General features: G+C 59.4%; 1 protein-coding gene across 1 annotated transcript; it reads left to right on the forward strand.

The window, feature by feature from the left end:
* The first annotated feature begins 2,691 nt into the window (after positions 1–2,691).
* EIF6 (eukaryotic translation initiation factor 6) lies at positions 2,692–13,445 on the forward strand. Its single transcript, XM_054173378.1, has 6 exons — positions 2,692–2,829; positions 2,920–3,005; positions 4,936–5,111; positions 7,614–7,790; positions 9,484–9,665; positions 12,415–13,445. The coding sequence occupies exons 1-6, from the start codon at positions 2,723–2,725 to the stop codon at positions 12,422–12,424; spliced, it is 738 nt and encodes a 245-aa protein (XP_054029353.1). The 5' UTR covers positions 2,692–2,722; the 3' UTR covers positions 12,425–13,445.
* Positions 13,446–18,005: the final 4,560 nt, after the last annotated feature.

Consider the following 18,005-nt stretch of genomic DNA (forward strand, 5'->3'; position numbering starts at 1 on the left):
TCCTCTCCCTCCACCTCTGCCAATGGGCACTGGCAGCCCAGAAGCAGCTCAGCTGCCCTTGGCCTTCTGGGCTGCCAGTGCCCATTGCTGGCTCCCTGTCCCAGGCCTGATTCCTGCCCCCCTCAGAGGTGTCCCAGACCCCTATCCCTCCCTCACACCCTCCAAAGTCCCTCCCCAGCTTGCTTGCAGCCCCCTGCAGCTCCTGGCAGGCCACCAGAAGCTCTCCTGGGAGCCTTCTCCTCTGCAGCCTGCACAACCCCAACTCTCTCAGGCTGTCTCCAGAGCAGCTCCAGCCCTCTGCTCCTCCTCCTGGCCCTTCTCTGGACACCTTCCATCCCCTCCAGAGCCTTCCTGGCACAGAGGCTCCAGAGCTGGCCCCAGAGCTGCAGCTGTGGTCTCAGCAGAGTGGAGCAGAGGGGCAGAATCCCCTCCCTGGCCCTGCTGGCCACACTTCTCTTGCTGCAGCCCAGGATATATATTTGCTTTCTGGACTGCAAGTGCTCCCTGCTGGCTCATGTTGAGCTTCTCATCCACCAAAGAGAAGAGACGGGTGGCAAACTGGTCCTGTTCCTGTTCCACGGTGTCTGTGCTGCTTCTGGTGTATCAGGTGGCTGATTCAGAGGAGATTAGCAACTCCCAGTTCCCATTTTCAGTGCCAAGATTACGGCAGGACAATGACCTGAGCGTAATCCACACTTTTACACTCTTTTCACCCACTTGGGGAAGAACTGTTCCCTCTCCAAAAACAGGCAGCAAAACCACTGCTACAGCTGGAAACTAACAGTTTGGCCACGGAGGTCTCCAGGGTGAACCCAGGGTCTCTTTATCCTGAGTGATTCCCCTCCCTGTACCCAGGTGCTGCAAACGGAACGGTCAGAGGCTGGGCGAGGTGGTGAAAAATAAAGGAGCTGTTCTGCTGGAAAGAGAGAGTCCTGTGGGGTCCCTCACGGGGAGCTGAGCAGGCTGAGCTTGCCCAGCGCTGCTCTACGCCGAGCTGTCCCACGCCAGGGAGATGCAGGGGGCACGCCTGGGCGCACGGCTGGCATCTGTGCGCGGCCGGCGATGGCTGCGCTTGGGTGGCAGCCGGCACGGGTCGGGACAGGGGTGGCCTGCCAGAGGAGCGGCGTGCCGAGGCGCTGGGGGGGCGGCTGGAGCACGGCGGGCATCTCTGCAGCGGGCCGCAGCTCTGCGCGGGTGGTGCCAGCGAAACAGGAGGCGCTGAGGCACAGGCGGCGCCTGGCGAGCGCGGAGCTGCCCGCACGGGGCGTGGGCACGGGGCTGCCCGCACGGCACCGCGGGCAGGGGGGCGGCACCGCGGGCACGGGGCGGCACCGCGGGCAGGGGGGCGGCACCGCGGGCACGGGGGACGGCACCGCGGGCACGGGGGACGGCACCGCGGGCAAGGGGGCGGCACCGCGGGCACGGGGGACGGCACCGCGGGCAGGGGGGCGGCACCGCGGGCACGGGGGACGGCACCGCGGGCAGGGGGGGACGGCACCGCGGGCACGGGGGCGGCACCGCGGGCACGGGGGACGGCACCGCGGGCACGGGGGACGGCACCGCGGGCACGGGGGCGGCACCGCGGGCACGGGGGACGGCACCGCGGGCACGGGGGACGGCACCGCGGGCAGGGGGGCGGCACCGCGGGCACGGGGGACGGCACCGCGGGCAGGGGGGCGGCACCGCGGGCACGGGGGGCGGCACCGCGGGCAGGGGGGCGGCACCGCGGGCACGGGGGACGGCACCGCGGGCAGGGGGGCGGCACCGCGGGCACGGGGGACGGCACCGCGGGCAGGGGGGCGGCACCGCGGGCACGGGGGGCGGCACCGCGGGCACGGGGGGCGGCACCGCGGGCAGGGGGGCGGCACCGCGGGCACGGGGGACGGCACCGCGGGCACGGGGGCGGCACCGCGGGCACGGGGGACGGCACCGCGGGCACGGGGGGCGGCACCGCGGGCACGGGGGACGGCACCGCGGGCAGGGGGACGGCACCGCGGGCACGGGGGGACTGTGCGGGCAGAGCCGTGGCCTCAGCCCCGTACCTGGGGGCACGGTCGTGTGTCATGGGCCACGGGGACAGGGCAGAGGCCAGGCTGGTGGCGGGCGGGCCCCGGGGACATGCGGCTGTCAGGCAGGCCCTGGGGACTCGCCTCGGGGGCCCGACCCTGCGGGCAGGACACGGACAGGGACAGCGACAGGGACAGGGACTGCGACAGGGACAGGGACAGCGACAGGGATAGCCCCACGGGGGCCCTGCCCTCCTCCTCAGGGTGGGACAGGGTGAGCTTCACGGGGCTGGGAACGGGGACAGGGACAAGTACAGGCACAGGGACAAGCACAGGCACAACCCCACGGGCAGAGGGACAAGCACAGGGACAGGGACAGCCCGACGGGGCTCGAACAGGGACAGCGACAGCCCCACGGGCCCCTTGCCCTCCTCCTCAGGGCGGGACACGGCCAGCCGCGCGGGGCCAGGGACTGGCACAGGGACAGCCCCGCGGGGGCGCTGCCCTCCTGCTCAGGGCGGGAGTGCCCGGGGCCTCTGCGCCTCCCGGCCGGTGGGGGCGCTCTCCCCTCCCCTCCCCTGGCGGCGGGGCTCTGCGTGCGCCCCCCGCGCGCCGCCGGAAGCGGAAGCGGCCGTGCCTCGTGCGCGTGCCGGCGGCGCTGGTGCTCGGCCCCCGGTGCTCGGCCCCCGTGCTCGGCCCCCGCGTCCGGCCCGGCCATGGCTGTCCGCGCCAGCTTCGAGAACAACAACGAGCTGGGCTGCTTCGCCAAGCTGACCAACGCCTACTGCCTGGTGGCCATCGGCGGCTCCGAGAACTTCTACAGGTGAGGCAGCCCCGAGGCCGCGGCCCGCCCGGCCCCACCCGGCCCCCGCCGGCCCCGCGGCGGTACCCTAACGGCGCTTTCTCCTTGCAGCGTCTTCGAGGGTGAGCTCTTCGGGACCATCCCGGTGGTGCACGCCTCCATCGCCGGCTGCCGCATCATCGGCAGAATGTGTGTGGGTAGGTGTCGGTGCGGCCCTTCGCCCCGCAACGGGAGCTGGGCCGGGGCCCTAGGGTGAGAAGAGCCCTGGAGGGGCTCCAGGGGAAGCAGGGGGACCGTCGCCTCTCGGTTGGTGCCTTCCGTGGGTTTAGCAGTGGCGAGTCCAGCGGGAAGCGCCCCTCCTCCTCTTGGTTTTTATTTTAGTGTTTCAAGTGTACAGAGGGCTGCGGGAATGGGAAAACTAAATCCACAACAAAGAGCTGGGGGAGTGGAGAGCATTTGCCTCTCGAGGCTTAAAGGTGGGCTACAACCAGTTGTGTTTCTGGTAAACAGGGAGACGTTTCCCTTTTCTTAATGACTCTCTGTTAGCTCTGGAGGATCAGAGTCCAGAGAGGGTGGAAGCAGTAACAAATGAATCACATGAGGAGAGGCTGAGGGAGCTGGGGGTGTTCAGCCTGGAGAAGAGGAGGCTCAGGGGAGACCTTACTGCTCCCTGAACGGAGGTTGTAGCCAGGTGGGGGTTGGGCTCTTCTCCCAGGCACCCAGCAGCAGAACAAGAGGACACAGTCTCAAGCTGTGCCAGGGGAGGTTCAGGCTGGAGGTGAGGAGAAAGTTCTTCCCAGGGAGAGTGGTTTGCTATTGGAATGTGCTGCCCAGGGAGGTGGTGCAGTCCCCATCCCTGGAGGTGTTCAGGAGAGGCTTGGATGTGGCACTTGGAGCCATGGTTTGGTTGTCAGGAGGTGTTGGGTGACAGCTTGGACCTGATGGTCTTTGAGGTCTTTTCCAACCTTATTGATTCTGTGAGATGAGGAGAGGCTGAGAGCTGGGGCTGTGCAGCCTGGAGGAGAGGAGGCTGAGAGGGATCTCATTAATGCTTACAAACACCTAAGGGGTGGGGCCAGGGAGATGGGGCCAGGCTCTTGTCAGTGGTCCCCGGGGACAGGACAAGTGGCTGTGAGCATAAACCTGAACATAGGCAGTTCCATCTAAAGATGAGGAGGAAATTCTTTACTGTGAGGGTGGCAGAGCCCTGGAGCAGGCTGCCCAGAGAGCTGCTGGAGTCTCCTTCTCTGGAGGCTTTTAAGGCCCCCATGGATGTTTTCCTGTGTGATCTTCTTTAGGTGCTCTGCCAGGGGAATTGGACCTCTTCAGAGGTCCCTTCTGACCCCTACCAGCCTGTGAAGGTCAACACAAAGGCTTTCATCTGTCTCTGGCTGGTGAGACCCTGTCCAGGCAGACAGAGTTTTGTTCCTGTGAAGAGTGCCCCTGCCATCTTACTGCTTTGCCCTAACAAGCTCCATCTGTGTGTTCTGTGCGGCAATTGCTGTCTCCAGGGGATGTCCTGAGTCATAGAACCACTCAGCTGTTGAGGTTGGAAGAGGCCTTAGCGCTCATCCAGTCCGAGCACTCACCCAGAGCTCAATGCCACCAACCCACACCCCTCAGCACCACATCCACGCAGCTTTTAGACACCTCCAGGGCTGGGGACTCCACCACCTCCCTGGGCAGCCTGTGCCAGTGCCTGACCACTCTTGCAGCAAAGAAATTGTTTCTCATCTCCAACCTAAACCTCCCCTGGCACAACTTAGAGAATCAACAAGGTTGGAAAAGACCTCAAAGATCAAATCCAACCTCTCAGCCAAGACCTCCCGACTGCTAGACCGTGGCACCAAGTGCCACTTCCAATCCCCTCCTGAACCTGAGGCTGTTTCCTCTAGTAAAAGTGTCTCCTGGAGAGCCTCAGGCTTCCTTCAGTGCTGCTGAAGAGAAGAGGTGCTCCAAGGCAGTGGCCCCGGGGCTGGCTTTGCCTTCACCCTGCTGCCGCGTTCGTTTGCACGCGGTGCCGCCGTTTGGGAGGCACGGGGGAGGGCCAGGGCAACCCGAGCTGCTTTGTGCCCAGCAGGAAGGCAGGGATGGCCCAGGAAACACTCCTTTTGTTTGCTGTTTCAGGGAACAGGCACGGCCTGCTGGTGCCCAGCAGCACCACAGACCAGGAGCTGCAGCACATCCGCAACAGCCTCCCCGACTCGGTGCGGATCCAGCGGGTGGAGGAGCGGCTCTCGGCCCTGGGCAACGTCACCGCCTGCAACGACTACGTCGCGCTGGTGCACCCCGACCTGGACAGGGTGTGTGCTGCCACAGCCCCTGCAGGGACAGCCTTTCCCCTCTTCTTTCCCCCTTCTTTCTTTCCCCCCCTTCTTTCTTTCCCCCCCTTCTTTCTTTCCCCCCCTTCTGTCTTTCCCCCCCTTCTGTCTTTCCCCCCCTTCTGTCTTTCCCCCCCTTCTGTCTTTCCCCCCCTTCTGTCTTTCCCCCCCTTCTGTCTTTCCCCCCCCTTCTGTCTTTCCCCCCCTTCTGTCTTTCCCCCCCTTCTGTCTTTCCCCCCCTTCTTTCTTTCCCCCCCTTCTGTCTTTCCCCCCCTTCTGTCTTTCCCCCCCTTCTGTCTTTCCCCCCCCTTCTGTCTTTCCCCCCCCTTCTGTCTTTCCCCCCCCTTCTGTCTTTCCCCCCCCTTCTGTCTTTCCCCCCCCTTCTGTCTTTCCCCCCCCCCCTTTTCCCGGACTGCCAGGCTGCAGCAGGCCTTCACCTGCAGCACAACCCTGGAGCCTCTGGGCCAGGAAGGCTCTGGAGGGGCTGGAAGGTGTCCAGAGCAGGGCCACGAGGAGGAGCCTGAGAGAGTTGGGGTTGTGCAGGCTGCAGAGGAGAAGGCTCCCAGGAGAGCTTCTGGTGGCCTTCCAGCAGCTGCAGGGGGCTGCAAGCAAGCTGGGGAGGGACTTTGGAGGGTGTCAGGGAGGGAGAGGGGTCTGGGACACCTCTGAGGGGGGCAGGAATCAGGCTTGGGACAGGGAGCCAGCAATGGGCACTGGCAGCCCAGAAGGCCAAGGGCAGCTGAGCTGCTTCTGGGCTGCCAGTGCCCATTGGCAGAGGTGGAGGGAGAGGATCCTGCCCCTCTGCTCTGGGGTGTGAGGGAGGGACAGGACTGGGGGGGATGGAGCAGCACTAGAAGTGGGGAGATGGAGCTTGGCTGTGAGGAAGAAGTTGTTGCCCAGGAGGGTGGTGAGAGCCTGGCACAGGCTGCCCAGGGAGGTGGTGGAAGCCTCCTGCCTGGAGGTGTTTGCAGCCAGGCTGGAGGTGGCTGTGAGCAACCTGCTGTGGTGTCCCTGGCCATGGCAGGGGGTTGGGGCTGGCTGAGCCTTGAGCTCCCTTCCAGCCCTGACAGTTCTGTGCTTCTATCAAATGGGAGCTCATGACTGGGAGGGATCTGGTGGTGTAACAAACTGAAGAGAGCAAGTGGCAAGCAGCCATGGGAAGAGTAGGCTGGCTCAAGGATGTTCCTGTGTGTGACTGAAGGTGGGAAATGAGATCCTGCTCGGGAGGAACAAACCTCCTCTGGGGAGCTGAGGCTGCAGGGGCTGCAGTGTTGTTCTGCCAGGTGGTGCAGACACAGCTGGAGCTGTCTGGTCAGAGCAGTAAGCTCTCAAAGAGGCAAGCAGCAGGCACTGATTTGTCTGTGTGTGCAGGGGTTGTTCAGCAGCTCATGCTGATGGCAGCTAGGAGCTGTGCTGCCTCACCTCTCGTTCTCAAGTCTCAGAGCTGGATTTTGGACTTCTCTCTTGGAGTCAGTTCAGTTTTTGTTTCCTATTCTTACATTTCTTTGTGGATGTGGACCTTGCCCTCTTGTCCAGCATGGTCCCTGCAGCAAGGAGGGAGTGACCTGTGGAAGTCTGTTGGCAGGTGCACATCCTCAACACCTCACAAAACCCAAAGCCTTTGTCCTTTGAGGACAGCAGAATGCTCTGTCATAGAATCAGTGAGGTTGGAAAAGACCTCAGGGATCATCAAGTCCAACCTCTCGCCCAACACCTCCTGACAACTAAACCATGGCTTCAAGTGCCACATCCAAGCCTCTCTTGAACACCTCCAGGGATGGGGACTCCTCCACCTCCTTGGGCAGCACATTCCAAGGGCCAATTCCTCTTTCTGGGAAGAACTCTCTCCTCACCTCCAGCCTGAACCTCCCCTGGTACAGCTTGAGACTTTGTCACACCTTCTGCAGGGGCTGGAACCAGCTGGGTTGCCTTCACTTTTAGCTGCAGTGAGGTAGAAGGCTGCTTTAGCACAAGAGATATACCCAGGGGAGCAAGCTTTGGGTATAGGAATTCAGCCAGGGTGGGGGAAAATCCTTATCCAAGTACATTGCCTGCTGCAGTTTGCATGTGGGAAACTGAATGGAAGAGGGGGGGGGGGGGTGATAAAGAGAGCATGGAGAAGAGTTGAGGCAGGACCTCTGCAGCCCAAGGCAGCTCAGCAGTGCTTCTAAGTACTGCTGAGGTCCTGCCTCAACTCCTCTTCAGTCTCTTTAGTCCACAAGCTGTAGACATGGTGTGGATGGTTAGGAGTGAAGAGAGATGGAAAGTTCTCCCCTGAAAGTGCAGAGGAGGAGCAGCAACCTTGCTGTTCCTTTGCCTTTGAGAGCTGCTGTCTTAACAGCATTGGAGGCTGAGTCTTGGATCATGATGAAGTGGCAATGGATTGTGCAGGGGTGGGGAGGATCCCAGCTGCAGGAAGAGCTTCACTTCACTTTCTGCAGCAGCTCCTTGCTGAAGACTTTTGTTTTCTCTTTCTGTTTGCAGGAGACAGAAGAGATCTTGGCAGATGTGCTGAAGGTGGAGGTTTTCAGACAAACAGTGGCAGACCAGGTGCTGGTGGGAAGTTACTGTGTTTTCAGCAACCAGGGAGGAATTGTGCACCCCAAGACTTCCATTGATGACCAGGATGAGCTGTCCTCGCTGCTCCAGGTCCCACTTGTGGTAAGGCCTGGGGGGGTTGGGTTTCCTCCTGCCATCCCCTTCCAGCACACCTCTCAGTTCCCATGTTTCAGCATCTCCTGAGCTCCTAGAGGCTGCTTCCTCTGCACAGCTGCTCCAGGTGCTTGAATGGGGCAAGGCTCAGGAGACATTCCCTGACTGAGAATTCTGAGTCTGGATGAGCTGTTCAGCACCTTTGGCTTGTCTCTGAAAGATGCCTTTGGGATAGAGCAAGAGGCAGTGGATATAAACTGCAGCACAGGAGGTTGCACCTCAATATGAGGAGGAACTTCTTGACTGTGAGGGTCCCAGAGCCCTGGAGCAGGCTGCCCAGAGAGGTTGTGCAGTCTCCTTCTCTGGAGCCTTCCCAGCCCTGTCTGGATGTGTTCCTGTGGGACCTGTGCTGGAGTCTCTGCTCCTGCTCTGGCAGGGGCTTGGACTGGATGATCTCCTGAGGTCCCTTCCAACCCCTGACATCCTGTGAGCTGGGATCCTGTGGTTTGGCCAAAGGCAGTGTTGAAAGAAACCTGCTAAAATCCTGTGTCTGGTCAGTTCTCTCTGAGCCTTTCACAGCTGCTCTGCCTTTAGCTTCCCACTTACTAGATCTGATGTCACTGAATGGCAGAGGCTTCTCTCCCCAGGCATTCAAGGTTGTCCTTTAGTCTTTTTGTCTGAAGTCTTCATAACTTGGTGGCAGGACCATAGAATCATAGAGTGGTAGGTGTGGGAAGGGACCTCTGCAGATCACCAAGTCCAACCCCCTTGCAAAGCAGCATCACCCAGGGCAGGGCACACAGAACACATCCAGGTGGGGCTTGAAAGCCTCCAGAGCAGGAGACTCCACAGCCTCTCTGGGCAGCCTGCTCCAAGGCTCCAGCAGCCTCACACCAAAGAAGTTTCTCCTCACGTTGAAGTGGAACCTCCTGGGTTGCAGTTCATGGCCCAGTGCCCACTGCCTATCTTGTAGGAGTGTCACAGAATCAGAGTCAACCAGGTTGGAAAAGACCTCAGAGGTCATCGAGTCCAACCTAGTACCTAATCCCTAACCCCTCCTGACAACTAAACCATGGCTCCAAGTGCCACACCCAGTCGCCTCTTGAACACCTCCAGGGATGGGGACTCCACCACCTCCCTGGGCAGCACATCCCCAGGGCCAATTGCTCTTCCTGGTGTGGTGGGTGTGTGCCAGTGTGCCCCTTCCTTAAAGGCACAGCGTCAAACGGTCACACCTGGGAAGAACTTTCTCCTCCCCTCCAGCCTAAACCTCCCCTGGCACAGCTTGAGACTGTCTCCTCTTGTTCTGGTGCTGGTTGCCTGGCAGAAGAGACCAACCCCCACCTGGCTCCAACCTCCCTGCAGGGAGTTGCAGAGAGCAAGAAGGTCTCCCCTGAGCCTCCTCTTCTGCAGGCTAAGCAACCCCAGCTCCCTCAGCCTCTCCTCCCAGGGCTGTGCTCCAGACCCCTCCCCAGCTTTGTTGCCCTTCTCTGGACACCTTCCAGCAGCTCAACCTCTTTCCTGCCCTGAGGAGCCCAGAGCTGGCCACAGGACTCCAGGTGTGGGCTGAGCAGTGCTGAGCACAGGGCAGGATGAGCTCCCTGGGCAGCCCATCCCAGAGGGCAGTCTCTCTTGCTGGGAGGAGCTGTGCGCTCCCCGGCAGCCCGGAGCCCCGGGCAGGGCTGACGCGGCGCTCCGGCAGGCCGGGACGGTGAACCGCGGCAGCGAGGTGGTGGCGGCAGGGATGGTGGTGAACGACTGGAGCGCCTTCTGCGGCCTGGACACCACCAGCACCGAGCTGTCCCTCATCGAGAGCATCTTCCGCCTCAACGAGGCCCAGCCCAGCGCCATCGCCACACACATGAGGGACTCCCTGATCGACAGGTAAGGAGCGCTGGGCTCTGCCTGCCCTGCACCCGCGGCCCAGCTGCCCTCACCGCAGCTGTCAGGCTCAAGGCCCACCCAGACCCCCAGGCTCAGCCAGCCCCAAGCCCCTGCCATGGGCAGGGACACCTCACACCACAGCAGGTTGCTCACAGCCACCTCCAGCCTGGCTGCAAACACCTCCAGGCAGGAGGCTTCCACCACCTCCCTGGGCAGCCTGTGCCAGGCTCTCACCACCCTCATGGGCAACAACTTCTTCCTCACAGCCAAGCTCCAGCTCCCCACTTCTAGTGCTGCTCCATCCCCCCCAGTCCTGTCCCTCCCTCACACCCCAGAGCAGAGGGGCAGGATCCTCTCCCTCCACCTCTGCCAATGGGCACTGGCAGCCCAGAAGCAGCTCAGCTGCCCTTGGCCTTCTGGGCTGCCAGTGCCCATTGCTGCCTTTCTGTCCCAGGCCTGATTCCTGCCCCCCTCAGAGGTGTCCCAGACCCCTATCCCTCCCTGACACCCTCCAAAGTCCCTCCCCAGCTTGCTTGCAGCCCCCTGCAGCCCCTGCAAGGCCACCAGAAGCTCTCCTGGGAGCCTTCTCCTCTGCAGCCTGCACAACCCCAACTCTCTCAGGCTGTCTCCAGAGCAGAGCAGCTCCAGCCCTCTGCTCCTCCTGGCCCTTCTCTGGACACCTTCCAGCCCCTCCAGAGCCTTCCTGGCACAGAGGCTCCAGAGCTGGCCCCAGAGCTGCAGCTGTGGGCTCAGCAGAGTGGAGCAGAGGGGCAGAATCCCCTCCCTGGCCCTGCTGGCCACACTTCTCTTGCTGCAGCCCAGGCTCTGCTTGGCTCTCTGGGCTGCAAGTGCTCCCTGCTGGCTGCTGCTGAGCTTCTCCTCCCCCAGCACCCCCAAGGCCTTTGCTCCAGGGCTGCTCTCCAGCCAGTCCCTGCCCAGCCTGTAGCAGTGCCTGGGATTGCCCTGCCCCAGCTGCAGGACCTTGCCCTTGGTCTTGTTGAACCTCCTGAGGTTGCCTTGGGCTCAGCTCTGCAGCCTGTGCAGGTCCCTCTGGATGGATCCTTCCCTCCAGCTGTCAGCTGCAGCACACAGCTTGGTGCCATCAGCAGCCCTGCTGAGGCTGCACTCAGTGCCACTGTCCCTGGCATCAGCAGGACTGTTTCAGGGCTGATCCCATTTTATCCTCTTGGTGTTTTCCATCTTGGGGGCTTTATTTTCCCACTTCCCCTTTCTTTTGCACGGCTCCCAGGCAGCAGCTGCTTTGCTGCAGGAGGGTTTGCTCCCCTGGAGCTGAGGAGCCTGCTCAGGCCTGTGTGGAAGGGTGGCCAGTGGAAGGGTTTTGCTGCAGTTACAAGCCATGCCCTCCATGTTTCATGTGCTTTATTTCCTAGCTGTTGGGGTTTGGTGGTGACAGGAATAGATTCATTTTAAACACAGCTTGCTTGAAAAGTCCAACTGCCAGGAGCTCTGCTTGCCATCTTGGCCTTTGGCTGGCCCAAGCCAGAGAGCTCTTGTTTCACAAGCCTGCTGCAATCATTGCTGCAGCTAAAAAATGCTTTGGAGCTTGTCTGCAGCTGCCTGAAGGCTTCTCAGTAGAGGGCTGCACCCTTGGGGGCTTTTTTCCCCCTAAGTTTTGTTGTCAAAGGCTTTGTCCAAGTTCCCTTTTAATGGGAGGGAGGCTGCCCTGATTCCTGCCTGCAGTGCAGTGCTGCAGGCCCTTCCCATCCATGAGTGAGGGCACTTGTTGGGCAAGGTTTAGGCTGATGTGTGGCTGAATGCAGACTCCACTGGAGCTTTCAGCTGCTTACAAGCCCTGCCCTCTCTGCTGTGGTGCTAGAGATGTGCTCTTGAGCTGCCTGGGCTGGTGCAGCTTGGTGGCTGAGTTCTCAGTCAGCACAGGAATGCATGGGAATGATTTATGGCCTAAAGCATCCTTTGAGTGAAGAACCCTTTGGGAGAGTTCTCTGCTGCCCCTTACAGCTCCTCTGTTAAGGCCTCCTGTCCCTGTGTGTAGCAGTGAAAGTTGCTCTGAGCTTTCACTAACACCTGGGCTAGGCTGAGCCTGCCTTCTGCCTTTGCCAGCTTGCCAAGTCTGTTCTTCTGGCTGGCTGGTAGCTTTCAGCTGCCTACAGCCCCTGCCCTCTGCTGTGGTGCTGCAGATGTGTTCTGCTGCTATCTTTTCACTGACCCTAAAGGGGAAATTGCTGCTGTGCCTTTGTAACTGGAAACTGAGGACTGCAGTGCTGGTGTCCATAGAATCAGTGAGGTTGGAAAAGACCTCAGGGATCATCAACTCCAACCTATCACCCAGCCCCTCCTGACAACTAAACCATGGCTCAAGTGCCACATCCAAGCCTCTCTGGAACACCTCCAGGGATGGGGACTCCACCACCTCCCTGGGCAACACATCCCCAGGGCCAATCTCTCTGGCTGGGAAGAACTTTCTCCTCACCTCCAGCCTAAACCTCCCCTGGCACAGCTTGAGACTGTGTCCTCTTGTTCTGGGGCTGGCTGCCTGGGAGAAGAGACCAACCCCCAGCTGGCTACAGCCTCCCTGCAGGGAGTTGCAGAGAGCAAGAAGGTCTCCCCTGAGCCTCCTCTTCTGCAGGCTAAGCAACCCCAGCTCCCTCAGCCTCTCCTCCCAGGGCTGTGCTCCAGACCCCTCCCCAGCCTCATTCAAATGCTGTGCAATGCTTCCTGCACTCCCTGGCACTCACCTGCTGATCTCCTTTGTGTTTTGTCTCTCCAGCCTGACCTGAGCAGTGCTGCTTCCTGCTTTCCACGAGGAGTGGAGTTTCAGCTGCACTTTGGACTACAGACATCAAAATCTCCTGATGCTGCTTCTGCAGCCCCAGGCCTGAGGAAGAGGCTCCAGACCCAGACCCAACTTCCTGTAGTGTTCTGCAAACTGTTCCTACAAACCCTGGCAAATAATACCCCTTAGTTACCAATAAGGAATGCTCTCCCTCTCTCTCCTTCCCTCTGACACTTCCTGGCTCTGCACTTCAAAGGCTTTCTCCCATTTGCTGATGCTGACTCAGCCCCTCAGCCTGCTCACAATATTTATTCTGGGGGCTCTTGGAAATTGTTTACTGGAGAGGACTTTGCCTTAAATCATGTCTGAGTGCTGTGCTCCAGCACACACACACACACAGAGCACTGCCCTTGCTCTCCACCCTCCTGCTGAGGGGCCTTGTTCCTGCTGGAGGCAGGCAGGAGCCCCTTGCACCTGCAGCACCAAAACTTAAGGGTAGTTTTATTTGCCACAAAGCAATTCAGAAGCCAGCAGCTGCTCTCCTGGCTTGCAGCTCTTCCCTCAGGGTGAGTCTGAAGTGCTGAGCTCTTGATTCCAGCTGGGGCAAATCAAAGTCAGGCCAGGGGCTTTTTACAGCTGCAGTGTTGTGCTCCTGCCTCTGGCACAGAGGCCTGCAGTGCCTCCTGGCCTGTGTCCTGCTCCTGAGGTACCTGCAGGGCAGAGCTCAGAAGAGCAGCATGCTGGTGCCAGGGGCTGAAGTGTGTTCCACAGAAGCTGGCCACCCATGCTGGGACACTTAGCAAACCAGGAGAGATTCAAACCACTTCATCCTGAGTTACCCCAGAAGCCAAGGCCAAGGGACAGGGTTCTGACCAGGGGGGTGGAGATGTGCAGGCTGCCAGGTGAGAGCTCTGCCCTTGGCAGGGAGTGATGGTGACTCAGAGGAGCTGTGGGTGCTGCTTCCAGGCAGGAGGGCATTTGCTCACTCAGCCCTCACTTCAGTTGCTTTGCTGCTGGCCTGTTCCTGCCTCCGTGCAGCTGCATCCCCCAGCTGGGTTCTCCTGAGGCTGCTGCCCTGACAGCAGTGTGGGCAGAGCTTTGGGGGTTTTCCAGCCCTGGGCCTTCACCCTTGGTACATTTTCATTTCTATTCCTCTGTCTGGATGTTTGGGGAAGGGTTTTTTAAGTTCTGGTCCAGTAAAGGTTGCTCCAACTTCTGAATAAAGATTGCCACAGAAGCTCTGATGCCAGGAGTCCTCCCATCATGTAGCCACTGAGCCAGGGGCTGCCAGGGCCACACAGCTCCCCTGCCTGTAACCACTCAGAGCTTCTTGGGGGTAGAGTCTTGCACCTGGGAACTCATGAGAAGTCCTGGAGTGTGAGGCTCTGGCTGCCACAGTGTCCAAAAGCTGCTGTCAGAATCCTTCACAGCAGCTCTTGACAAACCAGAGGCCTCCTGGTGAGGGATGGGAGAGCCCCATGGGGTTTAGTGGCTAACTATACAAGAGGAGCAACTCCTGACCAGTGCAGGCTGACCTCAGTTCTGACTGTAGTGGTTGTGCAGCCCACCACAGGTCCAACTGGCCTGGAAAAACTGCTTAGCCTGGAGAAGAGGAGGCTCAGGGGAGACCTTCTTGCTCTCTCCAGCTCCCTGAAGGGAGGTTGGAGCCAGGTGGGGGTTGGGCTCTTCTCCCAGGCACCCAGCACCAGAACAAGAAGACACAGTCTCAGGCTGTGCCAGGGGAGGTTTAGGCTGAAAGTGAGGAGAAAGTTCTTCCCAGCAAGAGAGATTGGCCCTGGGGATGTGAGGAACAAGTTCTGCACCAGGAGGCTGCTGGAACACTGCAGCAGGTTGCCCAGGGAGGTGGTGGTGTCCCCATCCCTGGAGGTGTTTAAGAAGAGCCTGGATGAGGCCCTTGGTGCCATGGTTTGGTTGATCAGATGGTGCTGGGGGAGAGGTTGGACTGGATGAGCTCTCAGGTCTTTTCCAATCTGGTTAATCCAATCGTGTCCTATTCCATCCCATCCCATCCCATCCCATCCCATCCCATCCCATCCCATCCCATCCCATCCTATCCTATCCCATCCCATCCCATCCCATTTCTATTCTGTTTCTTTCCTGTTCTATTCCTATTCTATTTGTCAGAAATCCTGGGAGCAGCCTCCAGCCCCCCTGAGGACACCCCCAAAGCAGGCTGCTGAGGGCAGTGACTGCTTGCTGTTGGGGGCTGCCCTGCTCAAGGCCAGTGCCAGGCCCCCTGCTCTGGCTGTCCTCCAGGCTGCTGCACACCACACCAGGGGCACACCTAGAGGAGCCTCTGCCCTATGGGCTTAGTGTGGGCTAAGCATTGCTGTCCCCCGCTCCCTGTGGTGGCAATATGGCCTGGTGCTGCAGGGCTGGGCAGGAGCTGGAACGTGGCCACCTTCCCATGGAGATTCTTTGGCTGTGCTGCCAAGGGCTGAGCCCAGACTCTGCTGACAGGGACTGGTTCTGTAGTGTGCCAGAGGGTCCCAGCCAAAAGCTCAGGTGTGGGACTGCTCTGAGCAGTGCTGAGGAGAAGGCCTTGGGGGGGGGGGGTCAGGTGGTGACAAAGTGCCCCCGAGCCAGCACTGGTCCCTGGCAGCCCAGAGCCAGCTGAGTGCTGAGCTGCAGCCAGAGCAGGGAGAGCAGCAGCACAGGGAGGGGATTCTGCCCCTCTGCTCTGCTCTGCTCAGCCCCCACCTGCAGCACTGCCTCCAGCTCTGGGGCCCCCAGCACAGGAAGGACCTGGAGCTGCTGGAGAGGCTCCAGAGGAGGCCATGAAAATGCTCAGGGGGTTGGAGCAGCTCTGCTGTGAGGCCAGGCTGAGGGAGTTGGGGCTGTTCAGCCTGGAGAAGAGACAGCTCTGGAGAGAGCTTTGCAGTGCCTGAAGGGGGCTTACCAAAGGCTGCAGAGAGACTGTTCCCAAAGGCCTGCAGGGACAGAATGAGGCACAATGGTCTGAAATTAGAGCAGACTTAGACTGGATGTGAGGAACAAGTTCTGCCCCAGGAGGCTGCTGGAACACTGCAGCAGGCTGCCCAGGGAGGTGGTTGAGGCTCCATGCCTGGAGCTATTCCAGGTGAGGCTGGAGAGGGCTCTGGGCAGCCTGCTCCAGGGGAGGATGTCCCTGCTGGGGGGCAGGGACTGGGACTGGCTGAGCTGTAGAGCTCCCTTCCAGCCCAGAGCACTCTGTGATTCTACCTTCCCTGCCTGCCAGGACTGCTAACTGCAGACAGCTGCTTCTCAGCCCCTTCAACACCTACAGGAAGCTCTCCACACCCCTGGGAAGCTCAAATAGGTCACAGCTGCACAAGGAGCCACTTCGGAAGCCGTGGGAAGGACCCCAGGCTGTTTCTCCAGTTCTCTGAAGCAAGAGTTGGGTGAGGAAGGCTGGGCCCTGGCAGTCCAGGGCAAGGCAGCTTGCCTTGCTGCAGTGGCTGCCTGGCTCTGCCAGGCAGGATGAGGCCAGCTGAGGAAAGCTCAGCTTGCTCCAGCCTCAGGCACAGCGCTGCCGGTGCAGCTTGCTGCTCGCTACAGGGTTTGTCTGAGTCGTTATTTCTGCCTGTGGTGGACTGAAAAGCTACCTTTGGGGGAGGAGGAAAGCAACCCAAACCCACAAAGAAAAGAGCCAGCTGTCAAGGTTGTAAATTTCCTTTTATAATGATGGCTGTTGGAAGTTGCTGGAAGGTTTGGGCTGTCACAGTCCTGGAAGAGAGGGCAGCACAGAGCTAGCACGGGGGAGGGGGAGGTCTAATCAGTGAGCTCCAATTTCATTTGGTCCTTTGCACTCCTTCACCCATCAGGAGACCTCACCACATGTATTTGCTTTATTAAAGTTATTTAAATCCACTGGCCTTCCAAGTTTGGCATCTACCCACTTCTCCCTTGTGTTCCCCTACTCTTTGCTCGCTTGGGTTTGTGTTTTTGACCCACCAGAGACAGCTTGGTTGTGGCAATCGAGTGGGGAAGGACCATCAAAGAGAGAAGAGAGTTTGGAGAGCAGGCAGTGCAGTCCTTAGTGGGCTCTGCTGGAAGTAGCTCTTTGTCTCCCCTGCTTCACCAGAGCAGTGCTGGGGAGTTACTCAGCAATGCAGGCTGCTTACCAAGCTTTCTGTGTCTTCACTCCTGGTGGCTGGAATCAGGAATTGTTTGCAGCACTTTGCTTTGGGGTTTTCTCCCCCTGGCTGAGATTATGAAGCTGTTACTGGTTTGGGGTTTTTTCTCTATACTACGTGGACATTCTGTGCATTGCACTGAGTGCAATCCAGTTACAGGCAGAGGGCTCAGGCTAATCCCCTGCTCCTTGCCATCGGCGTGCAGAGCAGTTCAGGTACTTCCAGGAGTGGCACTTGGCCCGGGGCTGGGCTTCGCCCTCGGCTGACACCACCAGCAGCAGTACAATGGACTGAAGGTGTGCTTAAAGCACGAGTCCCCAACCCCTCCCCAGCTGGAGGAGCAGAAGGTACTACTGGGGGAAGTGGAAAGCTACTAGCCAGAAGCTGAGACCTTTACCTCGGCCTTGAGCTGCCGGTGCCTGCCAGCCGTGGCTAGCGGTGAGCTCGCTCTGGAGCGTGGCGTGCTTCCTTTCCTCCCTGGCAAACGTTTGCCTGGGAAGAAGTGAGCAAAACAAAACCAAAAAGGAAAAGAAACCAAACCCACCCCCCCCAAAAAAAAAACCCCAAACCCATTTCAAAGGCATACAATGTCTGTAACATCTAGAGGGATTTGGGGGTTTATAAACAGGCCTAACCCTTACTTGTGTCTTGACTACGTCAGTAAGAACGGAGCGACGACCTCGCTCCAAACACTTCCACTCTCCTGGAGCCCCCCACACAAATTCCACAACCTAGTTACACATGCCACAGAACAACAACTCAGCTCTTCCCAGCTTCTTAACAGGGGCAGAGTGCAGTCCACATCCACACACAGTTGTCAGTCCATGGGGAGCTCCACTGGCTCTTGCTGATGGGAACCAACATCCTACCGCAAAGACTCCTTTCACGACCGGCTCCCAGACCAAACACTTCCCATGAGTGGCTTTTGGTTGGGTTGGGTTTTGGGGTTTTTTTTTTTCAGACCCAAAGAACTTTGTCTTCACACTGTCCCAGTTCTAGGGTGACATTGAGGGTGTCTGGTTTGGTGCTCCTTGAGCTTCTGCTCTGCACCCTGCGAGCGCTCCGTGGTTCCTCATGCACTGTACCGAGTGGCAGCCTCGACTTCAGTTCTGAATGTACAAAACATCTGACCAGCAGGTATTGGAAAATTGTACTCAGGTAATTCCCTGGGTTTTGTAATAAACTAAGAAGACCTTTTAGAGTGGTTCAGCATCAGAATGCCTTCTGCCTACGACACTGCATTGTTCCTGCTCCTAGATTTCATGACCTTAATTCGTTTATCAGGAGACAGCTGTTTAAAAAACAAGGTTCTGCTCAGAGGTGGTTTAGCTACACTGGAGAATGCTGGGTTTGACTGGGAGCACTGCTGCAGGCAACTGAAAGAAGCCTCCCAGGTCAGTGGAAACTCGTCTTGAAGCCTCTGATGTTTGCAGAGTGAGCCCGTGGAGG

Source organism: Dryobates pubescens, chromosome 26, assembly GCF_014839835.1.
Source record: "Dryobates pubescens isolate bDryPub1 chromosome 26, bDryPub1.pri, whole genome shotgun sequence".
NCBI classification, from domain to species: Eukaryota; Metazoa; Chordata; class Aves; order Piciformes; family Picidae; genus Dryobates; species Dryobates pubescens.

Bases quoted from the DNA above. Each gene is read 5' to 3' on its own strand.
- EIF6 (XM_054173378.1), top strand. From the start codon at position 2,723: ATGGCTGTCCGCGCCAGCTTCGAGAACAACAACGAGCTGGGCTGCTTC. The intron at 3,006-4,935 runs GTAGGTGTCGGT...TTGCTGTTTCAG, and splicing joins CATCGGCAGAATGTGTGTGG to GGAACAGGCACGGCCTGCTG. The intron at 5,112-7,613 runs GTGTGTGCTGCC...TTCTGTTTGCAG, and splicing joins TGCACCCCGACCTGGACAGG to GAGACAGAAGAGATCTTGGC.